Below are 12,341 nucleotides of genomic sequence, written 5' to 3'. Positions count from 1 at the left end.
CTAATAGCTCCATGAGTTGAATCAAACTCTTTTTTTCTCCCTCCAGATTTGAGGTTTACTAGGACTAGCTTACGGATACCTTGGTTACATCCTCATGGAAGACCATCATTAATTTGAAGGACCTTGTAATAAACTTTTGACTCCAAGAGATTCAAGCTAACCAAACAGTTAATTTTATGAACCATGATTCCATAAATTTTAAATCTCCAGATTTGTTGATTATCCAAACTCAAGTAACCAAATAGACCCTTGATTTCATCTTGTTATTAAAAAAAAAAAATTAAAAATCATTTAGATTTAAGATTTATCCTGGTTAACCAGGTATTTTCCAATCATAGTCGCACCAAACACATCATTCTACACTAAGTAAAGTAGTAAAATGATTAATCATCAATCATAACACTTCATTAACGAGTAAACACGCATAACAATAATTACAACATGTTATAAGACCATTGACATATACAAAAAAGTAACTATCAATTCAGCCATACATGCAGTTGTGTCATTACCTATTTCAGCAATAAAAGTGTTGAAAAGTGTGCTAGATATTCCAAGCAAATACATTAACAAATCCCAAAAATCTCATATATTAAGAATTTAATGTTATATTATGATATGAGAGCCAAACCAGGCAAAAATAACATCAACGCAGCCTTTGGAAGTAGGCCGATCGGTTAAGACGATTGATTAGTTGATCGACCGACCCACTCTCGAGCATAATTTCAAGTTTGAAATTTAGACTTTTGATCACCCATCTTATATTTAATTTTAGATTATTTTAAGTCTAAATCACGTATTTAGAATTCCATATATATCACTTAAAGTACATATCACATAAAATAATAATTTAATTCCATATCATACTTTTCAATAAGATTCACCATTAAATCATATATAAAATCCATCATATTGGCGTGAAGAAGAATAACTACTATATAACAAGATAAATCCAGTAGAATAAGAGAGCGGTTAAACTTACCTCCACTTGGATTCAAAAGTCAAAACAAACTCACAAAATTAACCTGAGAAAGACGCTCCTATCCGTTCACCACGTGTGTTTTGCCTTTACTCACTCCACAGCAACATCCACGAATAAAATAATGTGAAATTAGGTCGTGAAAGGGTTTATATAAGGTGTCGGGGGCAAATTAGGATTTGTAGGCAATGTTTTTCAATAGACCACCAGGGTGGCCAATCGCTTGGTTAGTCAATCGTCTTAAGCAACCACCCTTGATTCCTTTCTATACGTGGGTGTTTGCACTCTTGTTGATCCCTAGCCCTGCTACAACCTTAACCAACATGTGGATATGTTTTACCTTGTTTGCATACATCTTCTAAGTTGATCTTTTTCACGTTGGATATCCATCTGGCCAGTTTATTAGGTTTCCGGCTGAATCTTCTTTCGATTCCAAGTAAGACAGTTTATTCACCAACAATTTATAGATTCATGGGTTCTCTGAGCCGAAACATGGGCCTCAATTAGGATAGCCCATAATTTTTTTCCGGCTAGAGCTTCGGATACTCGGACTTGCAATTCGATTTTGAGGTTTATGCGGACCAACTTACCCGTACTTCGACTACATCATCAGGGAAGACTATCCTTAATTTGAAGATCCCCACAACAAATTCTTTAGTTCAACTTAAAAGCTCAATTTATGGAATGAGTTGAATCAAACTCTTTAATAGTAGTTCTAGTTAGTCAATAAATCGTAGATACGTACATTCATTAGATACAAAACCATTATTAATTTCTTTCTTTTTCTAGATATACAGTTCATCTAGACTAATTTACGCGTACAACATCCTTAATTTATTTCTTTTTTTAGATTTGAAGTTCATCCGTGCCAATTTACGCGTATGTCATCCTTAATTTTTTTCTCCTTTTAGATCTAAGGTAAATTAGATCATTATTAATTTATTTCTTTTTCTAGATCCTGTTCGTTCGGGCCAATTTGTGTGTACGTCATCCTTAATTTATTTCTCTTTATAGATTTAGAAGTTATTTCGGGCTAGCTTACGCGTACCTCAATCGCATTGTGGATGATCCATTTTCTTGTAGATGTGTGACGTGTGTCTCAACATCACATCAAATGGTGAAAATTCATTTACATGTCATATCAATCAACTATTTGACGTGACTTATAAATGAATTTCAACCCATTTGATGTGATAGTAGGACACATGTCATACATCTACAAGAATGATAGTTCCGGATAGACCATCTTTAATTTGAAGAGCACTGGAACGAATTGTTCAGTCCAGATGACCGAAATTCTGATTCGAATACATCGATTCAGCCGAAACCGATTCTGAATTGATACGCAACTTACATAACTGGTGCGGAAGGGAAAACGAGAAAGGCTTCCCTCTGTTTAAACCCTAACTGCATCACACTGTAAAATGCTCGTATACTCACAAAACATCTTCCCCGTTATCTGAATATTTCAAACCCTAAAACCTGTACCAGAATTCCGTAAGCGAAGGTTCATTCAGTTCCTTCTTAAAATGCTCAGAAAACCAGCCATTGGCATCAGCTAGGTCGCTCTGGTTCGGTCTCCCTGCCAACTAGTTCTCTCCTTAATTGTGTCATACGATCGTTCCATGGACAGGAAAGAAGATTCTCAGGCTGGAAATGGAAAAGGAAATGGGAACAGCAATGGAGTCGTTACCTCGGCTCGCCCTTTGTTGGCTAATCAGAGGCTTCGGTTGAGTCCGAACACCGAACACATGCCGGAGAACTATGAAGATCTTCAATTGGAGTTCAGTCCTTCGGTTTTCAGCTCTCTTGAGAGGTACCTTCCTCCAAGCATGCTCAATCTTTCACGAGACGCCAAAGTTGCGTATATGAGGGAAATACTGACTCGGTACTTGCCAGAGGGAGAGCGGACCAGAGTAAGCCTCTGAGATCCATTCTGTTTCTTGTTTGTAATAGCGTTTTGTCCTTTATTCAATGGGTTCCAGTTTTAATTTTCTTTTTCATCTTCTTAATGTTATTCCTTTGAATGAGTTACTGTGGAAGTTCTGCTTAGTTCTTGTTTCCTCTGTTTTCCTGTTCAAATTGGCAAAGGAGTTGATTGTAATGGTAAAACAGCTCCTTTGCTGCTTCTGTTCTTGTGTTGTGTGCGGAAAGTGAGGGTGTTAAAAGAATCCTTTTCTTTTTTTTTGGGTGGGGCAGGGGCCGGGGGGGGGGGGGGAGCATAATTGCGGACGTTCTGTGGATGGTTAGGTACCTTAATTTGCGGTAATATTAATTGGTGTTGAGGTCAGAGATGTAGAGTATTTTCACGTTTATGGTCAATTTATTTACTTTCTCTCCGTTTTTTATTTCTTGGTTTGTCCTTGAATGGTATTGATTATGCATTTTAGTTTCCACTCATTATTACCTCAAAGAAAAGGCCTCAGATCCATTCTTGGGGATAGAAATGAGTGAACAGATATGATAGCAACAAAATGGATCGCCTGCATGGATCCAAACATAACAAAGGAGGGAAAATCTGGGGATGTTTTCAAGGTAAGGCAAGGCAAGGTGATAGAAGGCAGCAAACACCAAGGTGTCAAGGCCTGACACGATGACACTTTGACTCAAAAAAGGGTCAGGATGCCCAGGCGATGCCTTGATAACCATGGGTTTATTCCCCAAAAATATGGCCAAAAGACCTCCACAAATATTTACAGTGTTCTCCATGTAATTGCTTTTTTCAGTATACATCACGTAAATTAGAAAAACTATGTACACTATATAATTTATTGCAAAAAAGAATGGTATGGTAGAGGGGAATGAAAATCTCATCATAGTTAAGTTGTACATGTCTCATGTCACCATCTAAATTCCTCGAGACATATAGCAATTGTGCTGTCTGAGGATGCCACCCGAGTGCTATTTTAGATGATCTGTTATGATTTCAAAAACTTATCTATAGGCTTATTTATGACAGCTTTAATACAATGTTGATCAGTTTCGTTGAATCATAAATCTTGGTGCTAAAGTATGCACAAGAAGTCTTTCCTACTTGCCATATCATTTCTTTTAATCATGTTAGCGAATTATGTATGGATAAAAGTAAGTTCCACCCTTGACCATTGGAGTAGGGGTCTGCTCACCTTGCATCAAATTGAGGCTTCCATCCTGCAGTGCTTGTTTCATTCAATGACAATTCATGTTCTGGAGATTGCCTTGTCATAGTTCCTTAAAATAGGTGGGCCTTGGTGGCAAGTGCCTGATGGAAGCCTATGTATTTGTTCCTGTAGTTTTAATCGATTGAGAGAACATTTCTACTTGAATGTTCTCATACCAGAAAGCCATGTTCATCATGTGGCTTCAGAGATCTACAAACCAGCTAAACTTCATTTAATCAGCTCCATACCTGGCTTCCTGCCTTCATTTTTTCCTTTTCAATTATGCATTTATGCTAAGGGCCTTTGTTAAGAAAAAATGTGACATTCATGGATTAGGACTTGAGCGACACTGGTTCACCTTTCCTTGCAAACGTCTACCCTGAATGTGATCCATATTATGGTGATGTATATTCTTGACATTGAAAGGTCGAGGGTTAAATTTTGTGTGAAAGAAAGTGTGGTTGGAAATTAGGTGTAAAACTTCTTGGGATACCCTAGGTCTAAATATGATTGTAGTTTAATCTTAACGGACTCATTTGGGTGTGTGAATGCAAAGCATAGACTTAAAAACTTTCGCTGGGAGTTAGTTGCATTGGAAATTGTATCTGGCCTTTGGAGTCTCACTTTGGAGTTAGTTGCATTGGAAATTGTATCTGGCATTTGGAGTCTCACTTTGGCCAATGTGGGAAGCAGAATCTCAAGTATTTAACCAGCTTTCATAGAGCTTTACGACCTGTAGTAGGCTGAGCAATTGTGGTCAACTGCCTTGGGGGATCTGTGTAGTGTTCCAACTTCCAAGTCAGTTGGCTAAAGGAGGTGGATTGCAATCTAGAATCCACTTTAGAGGACTTCGAGGTTATATGCTGCCATTTGGATGGATATGAGAATTTATTGGAAAGAAGAAGGATGAATAATGTCCAGATGGAGGTAAAATATAGATACTTGACCCTTGGAAAATGTTTGGTCTTTTCATCTTAATTTGGCCTAGCTCATCCATGTTTACTTAATTTTAGTGTCAAGTGGAAAAGACATTCAGTGTGGGAGCTGACCTGACTCTAGGGGATTCTCTTTGATGAGGCAATAAATATTAGCCTGCAAAACATTATGTTCAATCCTGTTTGCCTTGAAAGATGAATTGAACGTACCCAAACAGTAATGCCATTACTAAGTTCTTATCCCCCCCCCCTCCATGCCTTTCTTAGTTCGTTGTGGTTGAAGGTTTTTTGCCTTCCTCCAAAATTTCGATATGCTCAAACAGTAATACAAAAATTACTTCAATTTGGTATGTAGCTATGTTTCAACTTGTGAGTTCATCTTGGATGGTTAGTTTTGTTTGTACAGGCATGGCTAAGGTTGGGGTGCTGGCTAAATACTTTATACTGAGAAGCTCCTTTTTTTTTTTTTGCATTAATATAATGTACCTAAATGTCAAAACTTGTTACTGTTACTATTTATCTTGTCCATCTCTGGTTTGTTCTGGTTCAGTGACTCCCTATTTGTTCAGGGACTAGGGAAAAGGGAAAATAATGTTATGAGGATATCAGAATGTTGTGTACTTTTCCTTGGAAGGGAATAATATAACTGCTGGACTAGGTATGTGATATTCTTTTCCCTTTTTTTGTCAGGCCCAGAAGCATAGAGAATACCGGCAGAAGATATTATCACATTATCAGGTATATTTATCAGAGTCTTATGTTCAGTTGTGTTTCTCATGAGTGGACTACCATTACAACCAGAATCAGTTTAGGCACAAAACATTTTTGTGACTTCAATCTGTATATATTTTTAGGAAATTGAAATGATCAAATTTGGCACCTGAAACTTTCATTAAAGCCTAGGAAAGGACTGGTACAGTTGTAATCTCAGGTTGTTGGACAATGGGGTTTTGGTAGTGAACAACGCTGCCCAACTCATAATGCAGTATCTCTTTTCTGAAGCAAAACCAGACTTTTTTAGTTTTTCCTACAGCCTTTGAGACGTTGGCATGCAGGCTACTGAAAGTTGTGTACTTATTATTCTTATTCCTTTTTCACAGCCTTTACATAAAGACCTGTACGCTTTAAACCCAGAAAGGTTCTTTGCCCCATCATTTATCCAAGCAGTGAACGATAGCACAGAGCAGAGCTTAAGAAGTATACTATCAGAACCCTCTCCAGGAGTTTATACCTTCGAAATGCTTCAGCCTAGCTTCTGTGAATTGTTGTTGTCTGAGGTATATCAGCTCTCTTTATATCGGGTCTTGGATATGGTTTATGTAAACTTTACTTAGTAGTTTTGGATGTAGAGAATCTTTTTGTCATTTAAGCTTTTCTGATGAGGTTTTCTGATTCTGTAGGTTGAGAATATTGAGAAGTGGGTTTGTGATACCAAGTTCAGAATTATGCGTCCAAATACTATGAATAAATATGGTGCCGTTCTTGATGATTTTGGCCTGGACACAATGCTTGATAAGCTCATGGATGACTTTATTCGTCCTATATCTAGAGGTCATATATTTTGCTTAAAGTGAGCTTCTCAGTTCAGTGTATTTTACATGCATATGGATTGTATATTTCTCTCACTCATGGTGGTCTTTCTCTCTTCTTTTGTTTTTTTTTTTTTTTTTGGGTCATGCAGTGTTATTTCCTGAAGTTGGTGGATCCACACTTGATTCTCATCATGGTTTTGTTGTTCAATACGGAAAGGATAGGGATGTTGACCTGGGTAAGTGCTACCTTTATTTTTAAAGAGAAACAGGGAAACAAATGCTATAACATGGCATGACTTTGTGAGTCCTGCTTTTGGAGGGGTCTTGGAGACAAGAAGCAAATTTCACTATGAAAGTATGAAGGGATTTCGCCCCTGTTAAATTCAATTTTTTTGTTGAATTCATCAGAAGCTAGTGGAAACTATTGAAATTTTATAGAAATCTGAAGAAATTTCCATAAGTTGCTTAGAAACTATTAGGAAGACATCTAGAAACAAGTATCCACCACGAAACCAATCCAAGATGACTATGGTTTTAAGACCCACATAGATAGTTCTTGTGTAGGTTTTGACTAGTATAAACTATGAAATATAACTCACAAGTACCCAATGCATATAATTACTTTATTTTTCATCCACTTTGGGTTTGATTATATATTCCTTTACACTTTCTGAAATTACTAAATCATATGTAATAAATAAAGGACATATCAGCTCTTGTTTGGACAATGCACACAACCTTACCCCCACTGCTTTGCGGAGATATTGATGTTTCCCAGCTTGAACTAATGACTTCTAGTATACAATGGAGAAACCTTAACAGTGATCTGGGGCCTCACCTCTCAGTTCTCATATATAATAAATAACTGGGTAAGAGACCACTGCCTGGGACTGTAGAGCCTGCATGCACATGCTAGCCACTGGTAACTGTTATTTGTTCTATAGCACAGAAAAGAGGAGGTGAGAATATTATTCTTTAACTTGTTATTTTGTTATTTCCTTTTTTCTCTGGTTCACATGTCACCAGTGCTAGTTTCCTGGTTTTCATTTTTGATGGTATGCTGATACATGAAATACTTCTACTACTACCTCTTTCTTCCTTTTGTATCCTTTTTTTCTTTTTCCTATATTGATATCTGGATCTTTTACCTTGGAAAGTCTGAAGCAAAAACCATTCTTCCTGAGCCACAACAGATTTGTATGTGTAGGTTTCCACGTGGATGACTCAGAAGTCACTTTGAATGTGTGCTTGGGTAAGCAATTTTCTGGCGGACAACTGTTCTTTCGAGGGATTCGATGTGAAAAACATGTAAATACAGAAACTCAACCAGAGGTATGGCAGTCTTTTAGGTTGATTACTATTTCAGCATATTGAATTTGTTTTAGTTTTTTGTGCATTTTCCTGTCACTGGAGCAGCCTTGCTACATGTACTTTGTGTGGTATTCCTAACTAATCAAGAATTAAAAGAAAGGGTTGGGTTGGTGTAGATTTGAGTTTGAAATTTGGGTTCTCTTGGGGGTACGAGAATAGAAAGAAGGGAAAATGGAAAATATAATATAAAATAAAATAAAGGAATTTGAGGGTTGGGGAATTTAGAAGGTTAGAAGATTTGAAAAAAGAAGAGTTGCGGTTTGGGATTAGTGAGCTTACTTTTGTTCAAGATATTCTTGAACATCGGGTTGAATGAAGAAATATATTCTTGGAAGAAGAAAAGAATATCATGTTGGATGGGGAATGAGAGAAGATAATGAATCATGTAAGAGAGAGTGAAAAAAAGGGGTAGGGGGAGGCTATGCCATGTACCTCATTGGCAGCAGTAAGCAAAATTCAATTCTCATTTCATTCTCTAATTAGTTGGGATGCATTATCTACATAAAACTTGTAAAAATTTTCTAATTTGACTCATAAAAGGATTCCTAATCACTCTTGAAGACACATCAAGGTAAATAAAATCCAGTATTGAAACACCTAATCCTTTGTTTTTTTTCCTTTACTGCTCATATGATGCAGTAAAGAATGTCCAAAAGGGTCAAATTGGGATTTAAAAACCTAATGTTAGCTTGTCAGTGGGTTTTGTAGATATTAAGCTTCTTATTTTTGGGTGGAAAAAAAAAAAAAAAAGAAAAAAAAAAAAGGCCAACCTATCATGACAGGTGGGATACTGTGTTGAATCCATTTGGATTGTTGGGATTCTGAGATTTTATGCCTGTTCCACATTGAAATTCAAACACCATAGGTCTAGTATTAGTGGTTTTACACTATTAATTGTAACTCTTTTTGCAACTTCAATAGGAAATCTTGGACTATTCTCATGTTCCGGGAAAAGCTGTGCTTCATCGCGGTCGCCATCGGCATGGTGCCAGGGCCACAACTGCTGGGAATAGGATCAATTTACTTTTATGGTGCAGAAGGTAGTTCCCTCATGTATTCTTTTGTTATATATGATATCTATAGTAGTGTGCTAATTTCTTTACTCAAGTTAAATCTAAAAAGATAGCTAATCTTATCTTGTTTTTATTTCTGATTTGTTCTCTGTTGTTTTATGGTTCATTTTGTGCCTTAGTTTTTTTTTTTTTTGAGGGGTTTCTTCTGGATGGATGTCTCTTTTGGAGGTTGAAGGAGGTCTTCTATCATATGATCTTATCCTTTTTCTGTTTCTATAATCTAACATCAGTTCCATGTCTTTGCCTCTCTTCTCTGTCAATGTAATTTCTTTTCATGCTATACAAACTTGTTTGTCTTTATTAGTAGTGAAACAGTCACTTCTATAATTCTCATCCTCTGTAATCAGAATAAGTAATAGTCTTGGATAAATATGAACAAAACTATCTCATATAAGCTGTTAGTAATGACCAAGACTTTTAATTATTAGTTTGCTTCTTACTCAAAACTAGGTTGCCATTGTTGTTTCGAAGAAACCATGTCATATAAAACCCTCATCTGGGGTTCAATGTGGGTGTGCTTCTAGACTAATATCAGGGTGGAAAATTATTTCTGCTTAATGTCCTTAAGGTTCTGTTTTGTTCTGAGAAAGTGGAAACGAGGGAGGGAAAACCAGTTTTTGGCTAAAGGGTATGCATGCCAGCACTTTTCCCAATGCTGTGTCCGCCTGTATCCTCCCCTTACGGAAAAGTCCCTCTGCCTCTCTCCCACTCCAGCACCTCGTTGGCTGAGCTGCTAGCACCAGGAAAGTTAGTGGTGTCCCCAACGTCTGCGCTTATTGGTGCTGTTGCAGACCTTGGAGGTAAACTGCTATGGTGGCTTCATAAGAAAGGTTGAATAGGAAGAAGGGGAAGAGAAAGAGAGGATGTTCTTTGATGGACAAAGAGAACTGGAAGTGGCAGATCTGGAAGCCCTGGGAGTGAACTTCCGCCCGCTCTCTTTGAAATTACTGATGTCCAGCTCCCCTTATATAAAGAGGGTGAGTATTGAGATCTGAATTGAGTTAGGGCATGGATTTAAAACCATTCGTCTAAGTTTAAATATTTGATGATAATTCAATCCAGCAAATAATCAAGAGAGTAAAAGCTATTCAGAAATGCATGGACTTATTTCCAAACTAACCAGATTCTGTTTTTCCGGGGAGTTGACTAGATGTTAACTTCACGTTTTTACTTTGATGATCTGCTTCTTTCCAATGAAGAACCATAATGTCTAAATGGTCCAATACATAACCATCTTGAACGTCTTTCAACAGTTCGGTCTTCAGAGAGCTGAAGAAGTATCAGAAAAATTTTTCCGCTTGGTGTGGAGAGTGCCAACGCGAGAAGAAAGAGAGGCAGCGCCAGTCAGTAGCCGCCACCAAACTGGTAAAAAGTCCTTCTGCCATCTTCTAAAATTTATGCAAAGCATGAAATATATTGTAGTACTTTAATTGTTAAAGGGAATTCTTCGTATCGGCCTAATGCAGGATTTATTTAGGATGGAAGAATCAAAGGTGTAACTTTTTCCTGCTGTAAGATATGATGCTGGCAGATTGTAAAATAGCATATTCTTATCCTTGACCAGGACACCATGGCACTGCTTTAGTAATTCATGCAGGAAACTTACGTTTCCTGTGTTTCCATCGAGGCGATGGCTGTAAATCAGAATTTTTTTCTTTTTCTTTTTCGGAGAGGGGGTATTAATTTAAAGTTGCTGTAACGTGATGTTTGTTCGTGCTGATTCATGTGTCATTCATGGTGAAATCATCTCTGTTAAATTTTCTCTCTGCAACAAACTAATTTAAGAGGCCTCAGTACCGGTGTCTGGGAACTTTCTCAAGGGGAAGAGTCTCATGTTTGCTGCTGGGTTGACGAGCATGAGGCCATGATCCAAGTTTTCCCTTGATTTATTTTGTCAAACCAGAGATAAGGCTACAAGATCGTCCTGGTTTGTAGCCCCTGCATCAACGCAGCACAGCATCAAGATGCTGGCCTTCTGTTTTCATTTTTTTCTCTCTGTTTTTTTTTTTTGGGAGGTATCCAATATTCTCGTGAATTATCTATAATAATGGTGAGGTTTAAATTATTGATATTTGGATTTCATATCTGTTAGGTGATTCTAAGAGTTGTATTGAATCATATTGATCAGTATATTTTGCAGCAATCTAGCTGTTCTTCAAGAAAAAAATGAAATGCATCGGTATGTGTTATATTGATTCTATGAAATATGGATATGTATTAGTTAGTATGACATTGATTCTTTTCCTTAATATTCGCATGGCAATTTTGGGTATCTTTTGTACCAGTAGAAATTTTATTCTTTCAGGGAATTAGGGTTTCTCTATATTATAATATTTCAAAGCTTTATGTATGGATTTTTGTTTGTGCATAGGGGTCTTATGATGACACGTGTTGTTTAAATAATTTAACGATTAGAAATTTAGAATAATAGATATTTAATAACTTGACATGTTAAGTTTTCAAATTCTTAAACGATAGAGGCCAAGGTTACGGTTCAATGGATCTCAACTTAACATGTCAAATTATTGAAGCACCCATTATTCTAACCGTTAGATTACATACGCGAAATGTGTCACGAGAACATCCGCGCAGGCTACAATATTGACACCTGTACTTGTCAGATCTGACGGTTAAGAAAAGGGCTATTTACGTAAATTTTACATAATTTGTTATAGTTAGAAATTATACCAAATTCACAACTACTACTAACTATCCCCCTCTCAACTTATCTTATTCACTCGCACAACCCTCGTCAACAATCGATATCGGAGAAACCTTGACGAAACCCTAACCCTCACGTGTTCGGTGAAAATTGCCTCCTTCGCTCTTCGGCAGAACACACTTCCGTCATTCTCCGGTGAAAAACCAACAGAGCTAAAAAGTTATTCTGTTAACATTTTATTCATTTTTATAAAAAAGATATTCTGTTAACATTGTTGAGTATGACTCACGCTTCACATTGTGTTGCTGACGGACATGGGGTGTCGCGGTCAAAGGTCCATATTTCTGTGAGCCTTGGAGTCCCTTTACAGTTTGAGCTTGGGTCTATGAATAGCTGTAGCTTAGGATTTCTAAGCTCTTGTATGTATTTTCTTGTGATAGAACATTGTATGTAGTTGTTTTCGAGAAGAATATAGTGAACAACCTAATGCTGAACGTAGTCTCACATTGAGGTGAACCAGGGTGAAATCTCTTTTTTTTTTTTGTTTTTATTCTATTGTATGTGATTGATTGTTCTCATCCTAACTAACATTCCACTTAACAGACGAAATAAATATAGCAAGAGAAGAACGTACGAAAAATCAAATAGT

General features: G+C 37.0%; 1 protein-coding gene across 1 annotated transcript; it reads left to right on the top strand.

Annotated features, from left to right (window-relative positions):
• Nucleotides 1-2,312: 2,312 nt before the first annotated feature.
• LOC149001112 (2-oxoglutarate and iron-dependent oxygenase domain-containing protein CP2-like) lies at nt 2,313-11,235 on the top strand. The gene is made up of 9 exons (XM_089139851.1): nt 2,313-2,895; nt 5,745-5,792; nt 6,155-6,331; nt 6,455-6,605; nt 6,736-6,822; nt 7,794-7,918; nt 8,879-8,997; nt 10,284-10,395; nt 10,497-11,235. The coding sequence occupies exons 1-9, from the start codon at nt 2,605-2,607 to the stop codon at nt 10,527-10,529; spliced, it is 1,143 nt and encodes a 380-aa protein (XP_088995977.1). The 5' UTR covers nt 2,313-2,604; the 3' UTR covers nt 10,530-11,235.
• Nucleotides 11,236-12,341: the final 1,106 nt, after the last annotated feature.

Source organism: Hakea prostrata, chromosome 11 (genome assembly GCF_041222555.1).
Source record: "Hakea prostrata isolate BN-2017 chromosome 11, UWA_Hpros_2, whole genome shotgun sequence".
Lineage (NCBI taxonomy): Eukaryota > Viridiplantae > Streptophyta > Magnoliopsida > Proteales > Proteaceae > Hakea > Hakea prostrata.
Note: the sequence above shows the minus strand (reverse complement) of the source record. Positions and strands in the feature narration are given on the sequence as shown.